The sequence below is a fragment of the Ascidiella aspersa genome, chromosome 5 (assembly GCF_963924565.1).
Source record: "Ascidiella aspersa chromosome 5, kaAscAspe10.2, whole genome shotgun sequence".
Taxonomy (NCBI): Eukaryota; Metazoa; Chordata; class Ascidiacea; order Phlebobranchia; family Ascidiidae; genus Ascidiella; species Ascidiella aspersa.
Window position 1 is genome coordinate 31,898,164 of NC_139451.1, and position 18,660 is coordinate 31,916,823.

General features: G+C 36.3%; 1 protein-coding gene and 1 non-coding gene across 2 annotated transcripts; both read right to left on the bottom strand.

The window, feature by feature from the left end:
- Positions 1-2,647: 2,647 nt before the first annotated feature.
- Positions 2,648-16,904, bottom strand: LOC146146363 (conserved oligomeric Golgi complex subunit 6-like). Its single transcript, XM_083389698.1, has 14 exons — positions 16,793-16,904; positions 15,180-15,323; positions 13,910-13,981; positions 12,874-13,044; positions 12,271-12,353; positions 11,007-11,171; positions 9,008-9,255; positions 7,760-7,916; positions 7,123-7,258; positions 6,090-6,221; positions 5,038-5,183; positions 4,464-4,521; positions 3,260-3,436; positions 2,648-2,903 (listed from the first exon to the last, which is right to left on the bottom strand). The coding sequence occupies exons 1-14, from the start codon at positions 16,883-16,885 to the stop codon at positions 2,730-2,732; spliced, it is 1,956 nt and encodes a 651-aa protein (XP_083245824.1). The 5' UTR covers positions 16,886-16,904; the 3' UTR covers positions 2,648-2,729.
- Trnaa-ggc (transfer RNA alanine (anticodon GGC)) lies at positions 4,692-4,766 on the bottom strand. Its single transcript has one exon. It is a non-coding gene; the product is annotated as a tRNA-Ala (tRNA).
- Positions 16,905-18,660: the final 1,756 nt, after the last annotated feature.

The window sequence follows — 18,660 nt, forward strand, 5'->3', positions numbered from 1 at the left end:
GACGCGACACGATATCCGACCACCAGCGCCCAGCGGGAAGCCATTTTACGCGGCGGCCATGTTGTTTTAGCTCTGAAGCTGCTGCTTTGTGCTTTCAAGCGTCGATCAGCTGATCGTGGTGTTTTTGCTACTGCCGCCGTGAACAAGTTTGCGCTTGGCGTGAGAGTGCGCGCCTGCTCCAAATTTCAACCGGCGAATCTCTCAGCTAGACTTCGCTTGCTGGACAATGTTAGTTTGCACATTTGACATATTAGGACTATATATCACTGCAAAATAACTATTTGGTAATTTAGTTTTTGGTTTAGAATAGTTATTTTATCTTTTGTTCACAGTAAAAGTAATTAACAGGTAAACTGTTTCGATTAGCCTACTATTGTGTTTCTTGCTTGTGTAGCGAATCAGCGTCTTGAAATATACACTTGGAACATAGTTCTAGCCCAGTGGTTTTCAACCTTTTATGCTTCGTGGCCCCCTTTAGTAGGCTCTTAACTCTCGTGGCCCCCTGCTTATAAAAAATTCCTAGCATTGCATTTATGTGTTTTCATTTGTTTTACTTCTCCACGTCAGTAACAAACAGCAATTAAACGAAGTCTAACGAATAAACTTACTTACTTTCTAATAAATTAACACATCTGTTATTTTACTTTAAATTAACTTAGTTAGTATAGTCATTGCAAAGCTCATTATTGTACTCCGTCAAGGTATGTTTTTTATTCGGCTCTGTTTTGTTTTGGTTTCTTTTATTCACGCAAGTTCAGAAAATCCAGCTTCGCAAAGATAGTTATAGCGGCGAATTGAATCACGACGGCTTTCTTACTGAGCAGTGAGTACGAATCTCGAATAGATACAAAAAAATGGAGTTATTGCTTTTGTTATTATATGGAAGCTTCATTGCAGTCATGAAGGTGAACGCCTGTGTTTTATAACGCCTGACGTCTTCGCGCCAATCAAAGGTTTGGACTTTTCCGCGATAAAATATCCATAATTCTTCTAGCAATAATTCTGGGATAATAAACGGGCGAGTAGGGATCTGCAAAGCGGGACTAGAATTTAAAGGTATTCTACAATAATAGGTTTCGAATCTAGAGTAATGAATCCAGAATGGCGAATCCTAATGAGTTTTGAAATTATTTGACAGATACCGAATGATAAGGAAAAGGTTATCGGCCAGTAATTGGCCGCCCGAAAACGTGCTAACGCCACATATATGGCTACATTTGAAGCAGCACAGTAATTGTTCTGATTAGGACTATATATCACTGCTCAATCTACTCTTTTGAATTATTTGACTTACTTCCAGAATTATTTTAGTTTTTTATACATAAAGTCTGGTATTGTATATTGGTCTTTTGACAGTTACATATAAAAACAATTATTTTTTAATAAACCCGACAGAGTCACAGTAATTGTTCTGCAACAGCGACAGGCGGCGATAGTCCAAACTCGATTAAACGAATAAATTATATCGGTTCTAATTACCTGACTTAAACGGCAGAAGTTTTGTAATCCCATTACCTAGCTGGAGAGGTATGCCCGTGACCCACCAATCACCGCTCCGTGGACCCCAAGGGGGGCCGAGGGCCACGGTTGAGAAACCCTGTTCTAGCCATTCAGGAGTTCATTGGAAACCGACAACATGAAAAATGCCAATTTTGACCTACGATTCTTTGGCATTTGTATATTCTTTTCACAAAAAAATATCTTTTTTTCTTAAAAATATTAGTAATTTCCTTTAGGTTACAGTAGTTCTAGTTCACAATATAGTGTAATTTATGGTTTTAGAGAGTTCCTAAATTATAATCCAATTTGGAAAAGCTAAAAGTGCACTAGATCAGTGTTTCTTCATCAGGTTAATGGCCAGGGTGAATAAAATTTTTGCAGGGGTGAACCAACCAAAATGGGTGAATAAGGGTGAACCGTCAGAACTGAATGATAGCTTGCGAAACAACCGAAGTCATTTTGTGCTGTTATATATAGACGAGATAACTTTGTAATATCATGAGACAAGGGTGAATGAAATCTGGGGATCGATGTTAGGGGTGAACAAAACTAAAAAAGTTTAAGAAGCACTGTACTAAATGATTTGCTTGCCGTTTATTAAAGCGAGAAAAAATATTTTACTTTAAAGCATTGCGAAAAATAATACTTTAAGAGCAAAAAGTAAAGAATCAGAAAGAGTTCGTTCTTTATATTTTTATTTTCTGTATTTTCGCAAACGGGCAGTTAAGAAAGCTAAATCTTAAACGCGAGTTTTTGTAAAAAACACCAACAACGATGTTTGAAGGGGCAATTTTAAGTGTTGTTTACATTTGAATAGTCCAAATTGGCACCGGGCAGTTATTACATAACAATAGCACCGTTGTTTCTCCATTCATTGGTTGAAGTTGGATAAATTGAAGCAACAAACGAACTTTCATCATTATCTGTTTTTCCAAGGCCCGTGACCCAAATATAATATATAATGCATATCCTGGGTGGGTCACCCCCTAACTTCGGATGACGTCAAATCGACGTAAGGAAACAATTAAATCGAGTACATGACGTCATAATATGGTATTAAATCGAATCGATGACGTCACCAAAGCTTTAAACCAAGTTTGGACGCCAACAAAGCAATAGATCAGGTTATGACGTCAGAGGTTCAAACTGTGACGTAATAAGAGTCTCGTATAGCCTCAAAAAACGAGATGACGTCATTAAAAATATGCGTCGCTACGGCAACGCTTCGATCAGCAGAGCAGCAGTTTCACTTGCTCGGGCGTCTTCAGCGAGAAGGTTCGCGAGTCGTATCCGTTCTCCTCGCGCACAAATACGTCATAAACCACCTTGTATGATGACGTCACAAGCTCGTTGGCGCGCGAAGTGGCCACCTCCTTGAGGGTGGCGCTAGCGAGCAACGAGATCTGACAGAAAGTGACGTAGGTTAGTTAAGAATGACGTAACAAAAATTATTGTATTATATATCGTTTCCTTTAAAATAAATAAATTTCCTGATTTACAAACTTGCAAATTTGTCGCTTGATTTCATTTTGATCGCTTACTGATTTAACATAAAGTTTGGTTAACTTTGTTAAGCATAATACAAAGTTTATTGGCAAAATAAGACTTATAGATAAATCCACAAAAACTGAATGTTATTTGCATTATAAGTTCAATAAACTTAAGATACTACTGTTCTTGGTGCTTGAGATCTATTTCTAATTTTAATTTCGTTTCAGAACAACTACTCACAACGACCCCGGGAAAGCCCCTCACCCACCTGCGGTAGAAGCATGTCATCAGGGGCGTGTATGACGTCATCAAAGTGCTGGAATGCTGACGTCATGGCGGCTCTCTCAAGACCTTCGATCTTGGAAAGTGGCGTCTTTGAGTTTTCGTGCTTTAGAATGGTTTTGTACACACTTGCAAGTCCGCCCCTGGTCAGCATTACAGCCGTCTGTAATGTACAACACTTTACAACATTGGTTCTCAACCGGGGTGCCATTTCTAATGCCCAAGGGTGCCGAGAGATATTTGAGAATCTTTTATGGATCTGATTTTTGCTCAACTCTTACAACTTTTTGGTATAAGATTAGAGTGGAATAAATCCAATTATAACTTCCTACGTTGTGTAAAGTTCATCTGAGTTTTCCAGTTCCGTTGATTGTGACATTCTAGTGATTTACCTACGGAAAAATCTTGTAGGGGTGCCGCAGGCCATGGAAGGTTGAGAACCACTACTTTATAGGTTAAGCCAGTGGTTCTCAACCGGGGTGCTGTTTCTAATGCTTAAGGGTGCGGCGAGATATTTTGAAATAATTAGGAATTTAATTTTTGCTGTCATTGCAAATCCCTTTTATATCAACCAGGGTTCCGCGGCATCCTGGGGTGCTATTTCTAATGCCCAAGGGTGCCGAGAGATATTTGAGAATCTTTAAGAATCTGATTTTTGCTCAACTCTTACAACTTGTTTGTAAAGATTAGAGTGGAATAAACCCAATTATAACTTCCTACGCTGTGTACCGAAAATAAAAACCGTGGCCGGATTAAATGGCTCTATTTCGCCCAGGTCTGATCATTACAACATTACATTTCGCGTAAGCCAGGGGTTCTTAAAATGGGGTCCATGGACCCCTTGGGGTCCGTGAACTAATTTTAAGGGGTCCATGAAGGCCAAATTGCAATACTAGTGTATATTTAGGAAGTAATCAATTTTTCAAAAATACAAGAAGTTTAATTAAACATAAAACGTTTTAGCGATGTATTTAGACTTCATTTTATCATCAGCAAATATTAAATTCCATTTGTATTGTGACGTCAATTTATGACGTCATCTCTGAATATTTCTTACCTACTGGTCCACGTGAAGCAAAAAAAATGTAGGGGTCCGCGGCAAAAAAAGTTTAACAACTCCTGGCCTAAAGTAAAACAAAATCGCCAATGACGTCATGGATGCCACGTCACTGATGACGTCAGTAGTTCACCTGTTCGTTGATGAGGGTGTCCAAGTGGGCGTCAATCTGCGCCGAGAGCATTTCGATTCTGCGCAGACAAAGTATGATAAAACGAGAAAGTCCATTTATTTTACCTAACATTGCCAAAACATGTTAAGATGGATGTTTGCGTGTTATGTGCTACGCTGTGCGAGCCATTCGCAGACTCACCGAGTCTGTTGATCTATGATGCAAGCAGAGCAGACTAGAAAAACAACTAGCCTGCAGTGAGGTTCGAACTCACGACCTCCGGTCAAGCCGGGACCGTCGCTCTACCAACTGAGCTATGCAGGCTCAGAGGAAAGCAAATAGAGAAACAACCATGCGCCAATACTTGCACATTTTGTTAGTACAAGCAACTTCACATTGGGGGATCATCAGTCCGTATCAATCAATGAAAGACACACACATATATGTGTTTAATAATTTCATATGCCTAAACAAGCAAGATACATAAAATGAAACTGATACACTCAGGGACAATAGTTTTTTGTTTATTTGTCAAACAAAATGTTTTAGCGTTTAAGAACCTTGGGAACCTCAATTTATTAACAAACGCGCTTACTTTTGGTCGGTGAAGTCGTAAAGCGAAAGCATGAACTTTGCGGCGTGCATGGAATTGATGACGTAGGCGGCCATGTCGGCCGGGGGAAGCTGGCTGGCCGAGACCGCGCACATTTGAAGCAGTGGGTCCAGCACCTGGTTCATCACCTGTGACGTAACAATGGGACATTGTGGAAGTGCGACATTTGAATTTTGTACAGGAAAGTTGGTAAGCGGGTGGGTTCGTTATTGCTAGGCTGTTAAAAAGACAGCTAAGGATGAATTTGAAATCTTATTTTGTAGAAACATGCCAGTGCTGTTGATAAAATGAGTAAATCTAGTTTTATGCTAATTTTCTCTAAAAACTACTTTTTCTTCAATGACTTTCAACATATTCTTTCCGACTGTTTTATTTTTTCCATTTTTACGAATACAGCGACTTTAACTCTTACTCTTACCCAAATAACGTAAGCAATATAAAAGAAAATGTGGTAGCTTGGTAGGATTCTAGACCAGCGCCAAAAATATCTTTGTTTTTTTAGAACAAAAAGCAAAACCCCCCTGAACATATAGTTTAAAAAGGAAAAAGCGATTAAAGGCGTTTTCAACAACATAACTTTTTTTCAAATATTTTTTAGAAGACAGAGAATCGACAACATTTTGTAGAATGTTGTAGATCGAAAACATCTTGATAAATACGTTGCGATACGCACTTGTATCATCATCGCTAAATGTTACTTTTGAGATTCATTATTATCAATATAATTTTCATTAAAAAAACAAATATATCTTTTTTGGAACGAAGCGGTATCCGACCTGCACGAGATCTCCATGCCTCTGTTGGTTGGATGCAGGTGTGTCGTGTGAATCGAAGGTGTATATATTTTTTTTTTCGGCCATACTTGCAATTATATTACCCTGAAGAATATTGCCTGAATAGGTCGTTCGAACGTTGGTACTTTACTTAAAAAGACTGCCGGAAAAAGAATTGCACAAATCAAACAATGCCTGACAGCAACAGCGTATTCCTAACTTTTATTTCTTAATTTTTTTTAGAACAAAGCTAACTCCAACCTGCACGAGATCCCCATGCCTCTGTTGGTTGGATGCCACAGATGCGTCGTGTGAATCAAAGATGTCACGAAGTAACAAGAGGGTGTCGGTCAGGGTACGTGGGGGTGAAAGATCGCTGGGGGGCAGCTCGACCTGCAGAAAAAATGGGGGTAAGTTCGGAAAAAAAAAATATTTTTCAAATAATGTCCCGGTTGCAAAATGTCCTATACACAAAATGTGACATTTTTATCACCAACAAGATAAGTAATAATGTAGTTTTGTCCACAAAACCAAAATATATACAAAACTACAAAGGAGCGAAACCATTGAAAATAATTTCGTTGAAATTAAGTGTTGGCAGTACATGCAAAAGTTCTTTTGATGAATACATTTAACAGCCCATATATAAAAATGCAAAATCTATTTGATAAGTGGGGAATTTTACACCCCAGTACATTAAATTAAGGCTTTACATCCCAGTATAGTAAATTAACTCTTTTAGCGAACAAATTGCCAGGAAAAATTTCGTCCTGATAATTATTTAAGTTGTCCTTCACCATATAAGAGGCTGAAATAACACAAAACATGACACTGGCAAATAAGCATTAACCTACTGACATTTAAACGCGTATCACCTAACGTCACAGTAAACTAGACAGGGAAGTTTGACAACCATTTGACAAATTTGTTACAGTTCAACAGTTCACCTCTTTAATCGTACTCCGAGATGAGATGCCATTGTCCGCTGATATGAAATAATATTCTATTCTCGAAAATTGGAGATTATATGCCCGGCCACGGCGTTATTTCGCCAGACTTTTCAAAAATGGTTGATTAACTTAGACCAAGGGCCAATTTAGGGGTATAGCCGCGGGCCGTTGGTTGTCGACCCCTACTGTACAACGTATATGCGTAACTTTTTAATTTCTTGTCATATCGCCACGGACCGCCTGTGCAGTCGTCGCGGACCACGGTTTGGGAAACCCTGTACTAGCGCATTGTACTTTGCAGCCACATAAAATACTATACCTTTTTAAAAACAACATGACCGTACCTTATCAAGCAGTTTGCTGGCCAGGTATTGGAGGCTGTTGAAGAAGAGTTTGCGACACAAAACGTGCAATTCATCGATGGTTTCCAACAGTGGGCTCACTTTTTCTTCACTACCACTACCCTTGCCGATAATGTCGCTGTAATGAAAAGTGCTTGGAATATTAAATTAGCATTTTTCTCTTAAAAAAAAATTTTACAAAGGTTGTTGCTGATCATTTCGTTGCAATAACAATTTTTTTGAAATATTTTTGAATTATTTTCAGTTGGATTGAATCAAATTAACCAGTTGTAACTCCAGGTAAAAACATTTGTTCAAATTCTGAAATTTTAAACAAAAATGTCGGTATTCTAATTCCATGTTAATAGCATGCTTTTATAAACTCTTCTCTGTAATGAATTTCGACATGTGGAAAATTCTGCTTTGTTCAACCAAGGAAAACTGCGATTAGATTTTAATTGATGATCGGCCAAGTTAGTTTGATAAAAAGTATTTATCACTTTAAAAACTAAAATTTTTTTTTTTTGATAAAAACAAAATAGCAAAAATTATCTATTTTTCACCATTGGCAATTGCAAACCTATCACAAATCAGCAGGTTAAAAAAATGAAAAAAGTAAATATATACAGTTAAACTTTACCATATTGTGTCGCGGTAGAACTTTAGCAGACTGGTTAGTTTGTAAAGGACGAGGGACCCGGGTTCAGCGACCAGGACCTGCTCGACACGGACCTTAAGTGGACGGCAAGCTCCTTCAAGGACATGAGACAGCGTTTCGGCGCTCGCTTCGTCTGTACCTTAACAAATATGCAAGTGTTGAATGGAGAAGCTTGGATGACGTCGGGAAGGCTTACTAGAATCGATTGAATCGATTGTCTAATAAGGATTTTCATGTAAACAAGACAGGCTAGAAAAACAACCAGTCTGTGGTGAGATTCGAACCCACGACCTCGGCCAAACCGGAGCATAATGGTTGGAGCTTTTAGTAAGACGTAATAAGAATATCTAGACTCATACAGAAGTAGGTGTCATTTTGAACGTTACGATGTACAAAAATGAATAAAGAGTTATTTGAAACGTTAAAAACGATACCTAAATCATTACTGCTGTTTTTCTTTCGCAAAACACTCGCGCCTTTAAGGTTAAAAAACTACCAACTGAGCTACAGAGGCTCAACCATTTCACTATCGTCTGCTGTATCCTGTCCGTAGATACAACGAGATTTTGTCTCTCAAAAATATACAAAAAAGTAGGTTCCATTTTTTTCTGTACCTTGTGTTGTAAAAAAGTCATTATTAAATCACCCTCGGTCAAATAACTTGGCCCGAGTCATATGTCGAAAAGACTAAAGTGATATCAAGTATTTTAAGACAGTGACTTCAGTGCACTCAAGTCCAGTCATATCTCCAAAAGACTTAAGTTAAGTCTAGTCATTTTGCCAAACCGACTTAAGAGACGTCAAGTCATTTAAAAACAGTGACTTAAGTGCACTTAAGTTATTCATTAAGTCATTTCCACACTCACTCTGTGCGCGGATAGCAGCTGAAACAGGCTTCCCTTCTCTAAGGCCGAGGCCTGATGCAGCCAAGCCAGCAAGTCAAGTCAGTTTGCTTCCACGCTTAAGATAGGTCAGGTCACTTGAAACAGTTTCTTAAGTGAACTCAAGTCAAGTCATTACAAATGACTTGACTCAAGTGAACTAATTCTGCCAAAGCGACATACGTCAAGTCAAGTAATTGTAAAACAGTGACTTAAGTGCAAGTCAAGTCTATTTTTAAAAATAACAGTGACTTAAGGTAAGTCAAGTCAATAGAAACAGTGACTTTAGCCAAGTCAATTCGTTTGAAACAGTGACTTAAGTCATTTCCACACTGCAGACAAAACTCACCTTGAGCGCAATCAGATAGCAGCTGAACCAAACATTCCTTCTCCGACGCCGAAGCCTGATGCAGCCAAGCTAGCATATCTCCCACGTAACGTAGTGGGTCGTGAGCATGCAGCTCTATGGGCTTCGGGCCTTTGGCCTTGTGTTCCTGCTCGCCGGTAGCGGAACCGGGTATTCCCCGGGTCAAGGCGTCGATAAAGCCCCGAACCACCGAGCCTCGCCGAGCGGTGGCGTACTCGTCCAAGGCGTACCTGAAAAAATCTGTGTTTTCTTAACTTGTTTGGTTGCTGCTTAATTCGATAAGTCGTTTCGACGCTTTAGCGCCGTTAACGGAAAGTAGCAATAAAAAATACAACCGCTGAGTGGCGTACTTGTTCAAGGAGTACCTGAGAATCGTGTTTTTCAATGTTAATGATTTAAGCCAATGACTTGACTGAAGTGCACTTAAGTCACTGTTTTTGAATGACTTGACTTGAGTTGAGCATAAACTGGGTTTTAAGTGTTTTCTTATTTTATAAAGCATTTTTTATAATATTAAGCTATTTATCCAACTTTTGAACATATAACAATTGCTTACTAAATGTCGCGTGTTTTTATATTTTTTAGTTCAGTTATTGCTCATAATCGTACGGGTGTAAAAATTCTAATAGTTTAACAATTTATTTTTCTGACAAGGACTTGCTGAAAAACAAATCGTGAATTCTTTAACTTGTCGGGTTGCTGCTTGATTCGTTTAGTTGTATTGACGCTAAACCGACGAAAAGCCATATCTTTTTATTTTATGGGAAAGCCATATTTTTTTCCTTATCCTAACTGCGGAAAGGTGTGATTAAAATGGCGAACTTACTTTTTACTGCAATAAAAACGAAATTACTCTTTTTAATCTGTTGAACGTCTATAGAAATCTGTTGAACGTCTATAATTCCACTACGAAAACCAAACTACGATCGTTTTAAATAAAAGTTAACCTACCTGCCATTGTAGCTAACAAAACATTACACTGCTTTGGAAAAACTGACTCCGACAAATGTGTTTTCTGTTAAAATGCTGAAACTATGTGTCAAAATGCTGACACCTGAAACTATATCGCATTTATTTTATAATTGTCAACATATTAAAAGATATTGGGAAGAAGCTACATCGTAGATCTCCTTAAAACTTTTAATTTCTTTACAAAACAACGCTGTCACTCTCGTGTTTGGAACTGGTGTTGACAATGATTTGTTGAACTGTTTATTGTTACCTGCGCTGTTCGTTATATACCGTTGTCAGTGTAAGTATGCAAAGACATTACCATGTTTGTTAACTTGTTGGTTTGCTGCTCGATTCGATAAGTCGAGTCGACGCTCTAGCGCCGCTTACGGCATGCAGCAATAAAAAATACAACCGCTGAGTGGCGGGACATGCGAATAGCGACATACCAATCACTTCACTCGCGATACTTTATTTTGTAGCGCCTGTTTAGGCTATAAGATTTCTACTTTACAATACAAATAACTTTTAAACAAGGCCTCACAAGTTTTATAATATTTAAGAGAGTTTGGCCTCAAGTCAAACTTTCACTTGTTATAAGGCCCCCTCCCCCCAAAAGTGCTAGATTCGCGCTATTAATGACCACAGGTACCAGGCTTCCCTCATTAAAATGGATTGTTACACCTTCAGTTAACATTTCATCTGTATAAAAAAGTTATTTTCCAACCTGAACAGAACCGGTCGATTTTGTAACGCCTGCTTAGACTAAAAGATTTCTACTTTACGATACAAATAACTTTTAAACAATGCCTCATAATTTATAATTTTTTGAACGTCCTATGTTCAAATTTTTATTAAAAGAGTTTAGCCTTAATTGAAACTTTCACTTGTTATAAACCCCCCACCCCCTCCAAAATAAAATCCTAGATTTGCGCCTTTTAATGACCACACGTATCAGGCATTCCTAATTTAAAATGGATTGTTTCACATTCAGTTAACATTTCATCTGTATAAAAAGGTTATATCCAACCTGAAGAGAACCGGTCGATTTTGTAGCGCTTTCATCGCCTGTTGCTGCAGGGGCGTTATATCCAATGAGTCGGAGGTCATGGCGCGACACTGAGACTGACTCCAGCGATATAGTTGCTCGTAAGCAGATTCCTGCTGCAAAGCCATCTGCTCCATTATCTCCAAGCTGTGCGTTAACATAATGTTGGTAAGTCTTGAGTATCACAAATATTTCAAGGTTCCAGGCATGTATCCAGTGCTGAAAGCTTTATTTTGGTTACGGGGAAAGATTTTTGTTTTTGAGCCATCTGCTCCATTATTTCCAAGCTGTGGGTCAAATACAAGAAGGTTAGTTCATTGGTTCTCAACCGGTGTGCCGCGGCGCCCTGGTGTGCTATTTTTTATGGTGAAGGGTGCCGATAGATATTTGAGGATTTTTAAAAATTTGATTTTTGCTCAATTGGTAAGCTTCTTGATACAACTATTTGTGTACGATTAGCGACCATTATATCAATTGACATTTTCATGTTTTAAGTTGAGGCATAAAACCAGCGCTTCTTAAAGTTTGCCAAATCGCGCTTGGTTTGCTCGCCTGGCGCGCCGCTACGTTTTATATAAGGACTACAGGCGCGCCCCGAAGCAAAATAGGTTAATAAACACCGCCCTAGAGGAACTATTAATTGTATGAATATCAATATTAAAAACGAAGAAAACGGGCTATAAGAACGTAACAAAATTTGCAGAATATGGTTAAAATTGGCTTTGTTGTGGAAGCACCACATTGCCTTGGGGTTTGATATGAAATTTAAACGGTTTCAAATTTGGTATAAAACGTTCAGCTAAATTGTTTTTGACTTACTTAAGGGCACTTTAAGTCACTGTTTTAAAATGACTTGACATGACTCGAGTCTTTTGGACAATTGACTTTGGTTGAAAAAAAGGTAGTTATTAAAAATACTTTGTAGGAGTTATTTATCTCAATTTATGCACGTAAAAGATAAGCTTGCTATATTTCGCGTGTTTGATATTTTGCTCATAATTAGACGAGGGTACTAATTGTAATAGTTCGACGCTTAATTTTTAATAATTTATATTTATTATTTATTAATTTTTTTAAAAGGAATTGACTTGCTAGGTATTAAAAAAAACCTAAACTGGGACTTATGTTACAATGACTTGTTTACAACACTGGTCTAAATTGAAGAGAAAAATACGACTTGCAAAATAAATAAAACAACAAACCGTTCTGACAATGTCATATCAACAGAAAAAAGAAAACATCTTACCCTGCTGTTTGGTGGTTTGTACGAAGAAGAACCTTAACATCTGAATGAATCTGCTGCACTTTTTCAAGAACTTTAAAAAATCCCTGAAATTGTATTTAAAATGGTTTACTGAAAAAAATAAATAAATTAACTAATATCATAAAAATAAAGTAACAATCAGTTCAAAGGTAATCTGCAAGACTAAAAAAATTGAAACCATATGTGTTTGAAGGTTATATTTTTCACTATAAGTTGTCAATGAGCTGCACATACAATATTTTTACTTATCACCAGATAAAACAACTATTTTTTAAATGTCAGCTTGTAAGTTGAATGTTTTCAACCCATAATAATTATACAGTAAAAATGTTAGTCAAAATTGGACTTCTGCCTTTTTTTCTAGACCTATCGCACAGCTGTGCCTTCAGCATAAAAATTGTTTTTCTAACAGTGCCTTTTTTCAAAATAAATTTTTAAATTTACTATTTCTTAGAAACAATGGCAAAGATAACAAATTTAAATTGCAACTAAACCTTAAACCTAGTGAGTGTCAGTTAACTTTTTTGCATTTGTTTTTGATTCTCAAAACGTAGCATGATAAAAAAAAATTCCAACAAAACCAACAGGATCTAGTATTCCGTCTCTTGATGATCGTAGGATCTTTAATTCATCGGGTTTCAGCTGCAATCGGTCAAGAAACGCTTGGGCGAGTTCGGAGCGAACTTGTAAGCTTTGTTCCTCCGACTTTAGCTCGCTCGTTTTTGTGATGAGTTCCTGAGTCTGCTCTTTTGTGGCCTTGAAGATAAAAGGAAGAAAGTTAAATGTGTTGTTGAACAGTTTAGATCAGGGGTTTCTGCGGACCACTAAATTTTTTTGGCTTCATGTGGACCACGCTAGGCAAGAAATTTTCAGAGATGACGTCATAAATTGACGATCATGACAAACAGACTTCAGAAATCCGCTAATTCCAGCTAAATAAATGTGAAAGTGAAATGGAGTCGAAATACATTCAGTGCAAAAACGTTTTATTTTTTAAATTAAGCCTTTTTTAAAAACTTAATTGGTTTGCAAATAAACACTATATTTTTAGCATATGGATTAATTTCAACTTATTTATGCGGATATCTTATGCTTTTTTTCGCTTACAAAAAGTTCAGCGAAGACAGTTACTGTTATCTTACACTTAATATTTGGGTAGCTGCAAAAAAAGTTGAAAAACTTTCCTTCATTAAAAAGAATAAATCTGAAAAAAACATGTTTTAGTTAAAGCTTCATAATGTTTGTTTACCATTTCACAATGCTTACTCTACTTTGTGTCAAAAATCCATATAATATCCACTCTATTGTAGTTTAGTTAGTGGGTGCAATAAAGTCTATAGCTTAGGAATCAGAATTTGTGATTAAGGTTCATTTTTTTGGCCGGACTTGGTCTTGGTTTATTTTTAACACGGGCTCTGCAGTCCTGCAGTGAAGAACCAAACACTAGATCCGAATATTTTGATAGGCTCGTCGCCCTTTTTAAGTTACCTAGTTTTGTCATTTACAAAACAAGTCATTTTGAAATGACATAATTCCAAACTAAGTCATTTTGAAATAACTTAAGTTAAACGAAGGCAACTCCAGGCTTTTCAAAAATAACAAAATACATATAATAACTTACACTCAATCTGTCTGTCATATCCTTGCAACAGGCAGTCATTGCTTGAACATCACCATGAATAGATTCCAGGTCCTAAGTATAACATAAAGAATAGTAACTAATGGCAAGCTTGCAATGTAGTGATATGATGAAATCCCCTCTTTGTGAAAGAATATGGGAGATGGTTTCTCACCAATCAATAAGTTAATTCATAGAAAATCTATTTCATAAATTCATATATTTTGATAATAATATTTGAAATTGTTGCGCTATTTTTATTCAAAAAAGTTAACCGTACAGTGTTTCTTTAGAGCTCTAGTTTTAGCTTACTTGACAGCAAGTTGTGAAAGTTTGAACAAAACTATGGCTAGCTCTAAATGAACTTACTCCAATGTTGTGAAGTAAAAACAAATTTGTTTATTGCCGTTTTTCAAAAATTAGCGGTAGGAAAGTTTGAAAAAAGAAGTACGGCTAGCTATAAATAAACTTACTCTACTTTTTTCAAAGTGAAAATATATTAGTTTATTGCCATTATTTAAAAATAAGTTCTTGGCTTCCTTAAATGTTGCAGCTGCAAATGTAAGGTCCGAAATATTATTTTACATCAAGATGTAAAATGTCCATAACAAAATGGATATTCTAGATAACCTGTGGATATTCTAAAATAATGGATTATTCTAAATAATAAAATTATAGAGCACTGCAATCTCGACTTTTATTGTACTTTTTTATAGTAAATAAGAGCAAAAACGTGGAAATTTTCAGTTTTTAATGTGGTGATACCAACAAAGCCAAATGTGAATTTAATGTAATAAATAAAAAACATACAATGCGAACTACTGGAAATGTTTTTGTTAGCCATTCTAGTAAATTGTTTTTCCTGGCTACAAAACAGGTAGTTAGTATACAAATTTAATTGATAGTCCTAACTTTCAACAACCAGTCATTGTGTATGATTTTAAACCATTTCGTAATTGTAAAACAATATATATGTTTTACTTTATAAGCGATTACATAAAACTACTTTAGTTAGAATAATTATTTGGCCAAATAACGAATGGTAAAGCCAAATATGTCCAAAAAATCATAACAACCTTGACAAAGACAACGATTCGCTTCTATTATCATCAGTTAAAATGCTGTGTTATATCCAAACCCCTAAAAAGGTGAATGATAAGAATTGCGTTCTATTTTCTTGTATCTGTAGGTCAAGGTACTAAAGTTGGCCCATTATTTATTATATATATATATATATATAATACAATAGTTTTAAAGTGGCTTTTAAAGCTACCTTCACAACATGACTGAAAGCGTCAACGAATTGTTGATTGATGAGGAGACTTCGACGTTCGATTTCACCACGCAAATTCCGACGTGTTCTGATGTTATTGTCCGTAAAAAACGTTGAAACAGTCTTTAAGGCTTCTAGCATATCCTGAAAAACATAACACAATATTGTCTTTGCAAAAGGAAATATGGGGAATCCAACAGAAAATCGGACCAGACTTGCAATGTGATAAATGTTACTATTAGAAAATCTGCAACCAATGGAAAATCTTGCACACTACAGTACCACTGGTATTGATTCATAAGAACAAAAAGCGATTATAACTTTTTGTTTTGCATTTTTAGTGTAAAATTAAACTAGGCTTGCTTAAAACTGAACAAAATAGGCCTTAATTAAGAATCTCAACCTCTAGAATTTGTGTTACTTTAGCTGTTTGAAGAATTTTGGACTATTTTATTTATTTTTAAATGCCCGTAAAATGATGCCTTGTTGTAGTTGTTCATTTGTTTTTTTTTCAAACAAACTACTTAAGGCAAACACATTGTTAAGTGTGAAAATATTGCAATCCTAAGTGAAGAATATGAACCACCAGTCTTTATTTGAGATCTTGGGTGTGCAAAGCCAAATTTTAATTGTGCAAGTCTAGGTTTCATGCCCACATGAATAAATTTGTATGCACACCTGAATTAGTAAATCGCACAGTAGCACACCTATGCAGAAGAAATTAAGGCAAAATTCCAAGGCGCTGGTCTAGAATCCCACCACAGCGCAAATTATTTGGATTAGGGTTCTGGTTAGCGTTAAGTTAGGGTAGGTTATGCAATAGTATTAAATAATGAATATTATTTTACTTGACCCAAACACTAACTGGCACCCTAACCCAAATAATGTGCATTGATATAATACCAGTGGTAGGATTCTAGACCAGCACCGATTCCAAGAACCGCGAAAAAAAATGTGTGTGTCTATAGAAGCCTAAATGTGTGTGTCTATAAAAGCCTAGCACTCTTTTTATAGTAACAAACTAGGTGGCAAAAATGAAATTCCAAGCAAGGAATAAATATTGGAGAATAAATATAATACTTGTCCCACCTGACTGCTAAGTTTCACCCTAAACTAAATATGGTGGGGCTCTTTCGTTTTGATACGCAGAAATTAACGCAAAACATAAATAGTTATACGGTCTACAAATAACATAACACACAATATTTGGGTTAGCATTTTGGAGGGTCAAGGATTATTATTAATAAATGATCCACCCATACCCAAACGCTAACCCTAACCCAAATGTTGTACGTAAAGCATATTTTGTAAACGGTAACTTTTTATTTTGTAGTTTTTTTTTTTTCGTTTCAAATTAAAAGAGCCCCTAATTGACAAAAAGATAAGTTTTAACGGCGCTGGCTTTAACCACGGAGTTGAAACAATTATTAAACCAACACACAATGTTTGGGTTAGGGTGCGAGTTAGCGCTTGGGTGTGGGTGGGTCAAGTGTTATTATTCATTTTTAATAATAATACATGACCTACCGAAACCCAAATGCTAACCCGCAACCCTAATCCAAATAATATTGTGCGTTGTGTTAGGATTCTAGACCAGCGCCGTTTTAACAAACCTTATCGTTGTCCAATCTTGTGTCCAGGATCTTTTTGAGCTTCTTCGATAGCGGGTGATTTCCCTGCTGTAAAGTTGAACTTGAGTCTTCCATTATTTAGATTAAAATATGTTTAATAAATTGCCAAAAAGTAACGTTAAACTCACAAAACAAACTTTTAGCAAAACATGAAGGAATCACTCAAGCGTGGAACATGTCGACGTAGTTCGCAGTTCAGGGGAAGTTTTATTTTTATCACACTGTGTTTTTATTTTATTGCGGCTGATCTACACCTTAGATACAGAAGTACTATACAAAAAGCAACTGTGCTTTTGTCGGATACTTGATTAAACACCAGTAAGATCCTTGACACTGTTGCAACTAGATTTTGAAATCGATGAAATAAAAATGCCATCAGGGAATATTTTTTTCTTTAATAAACAAATAAATACATAGGACCCATGGTTACGTTTGGTTTCAGTGAAAATTAGTAAAATTCCTATTACAGGTCTTTAAATTTTTTCCAGAGGCGTCATCAGTTTGTCATGAAAAACTGTCATTTATCGAAGGAGCATCGTTCAGTACCATGAGTTAACATTCAGATAATTCAATTGCATCAAGATATTTATACCCCAGACCAAAGGGCTATCAGCACTTATCACTCTTTTAATTAGCCTACATATTATTTCACCTGATACTGTAAATATAAACATTTACATGATTGGTGAGGTTGTAGGCTATATTCAACAGGGGGGCATTGACCACCGACCACCATATTATCTATAACTCCACTAAACCAAAACCAAGCAACATGTTTTTTTGTATTTTAAGTGCATATTGTCGGCTGCAAATTGTATTTTTACAATGGAAAAATCGGCATACCAGCCCTATTAAAGTTTTACAGTTGTAGTTCAATAGCGGAGCTTTAATCAAAAAAGTAACACTTCCATTTACAGTGTGTCGACCGGGCACTCATTGATAACCCAACAGCTTTTTAATAACTTGTTTTGCGAAATGTTGACTTTGATGATCATGATGTGTTACGGCAGTGTTGCAAAGAAGTCATTTTAAAAATGAAGCCCCAGTCAAGTTATTTGTAAATTAACTTGAGTCTAATTAAGTCATAAATAACAAGTCAAGTCATAGTCCAAGTCATCAGTTGTCCAAGTCAAGACCAACTCAAGTCGTACTAAAAGCAAGTCAACTTCAAGTCAAGTGCTTGTCACAACACGTTAAACTATATAAATTGGCAAGCTCGTCCGACCATTAGCAAGACGCGTTTGAAAAAGCTAAACATCAGCCAAAAGATTGATTAACACACTTCAAAACTCTTTGTCTTGATAAAAAAACAGTAATAGAGAAAAACATTGGCAGGCGACTTTTTAAAAATTTTTCCAACACACAACAACCCACACTTCATTTGTCAAAGAGATATTTTGCCGAAAAGGCTTAAGTCTTTTAAATACAGTGACTTAAATTAAGTCAAGTCATTACGACACTTGGTTACGGTGTATATCTGGCTCTTTATGATACGAGTATATTTGTGTTATTGAACATAAACAGTTTAATAAAGGCAAAGCTTACGCACCTTTCGAAGTTATTAATTAGTGCGAAGGGTGGTTTAAATTAGATCCAAATTTTACAACTGATGTGTATAACTTGAAGTAATAGCGTTGTTTGCTGTTTTACCTTTATGAGTTGTATGCTGGTAAAGGTAAATTAAAACGGAGGATAATATTTCACATTGCGTATTTTGACAAGGAAATTTGTGTGAAGTATTTCGTGTTGCGCTTATAATTAAGTGGAAACTTATCATATTGATGTTTTCTGCTTGCAAATGAGCAAAGGGGAAATGCGACTGTTCGCCCTTGATTACGCGAAACTTTATA

Bases quoted from the DNA above. Each gene is read 5' to 3' on its own strand.
- LOC146146363 (XM_083389698.1), bottom strand. From the start codon at position 16,885: ATGGAAGACTCAAGTTCAACTTTACAGCAGGGAAATCACCCGCTATCG. The intron at 13,045-13,909 runs GTAAGTTATTAT...TTTATCTTCAAG, and splicing joins ATATGACAGACAGATTGAGT to GCCACAAAAGAGCAGACTCA. The intron at 6,222-7,122 runs GTACGGTCATGT...TTTTTTCTGCAG, and splicing joins CCAGCAAACTGCTTGATAAG to GTCGAGCTGCCCCCCAGCGA.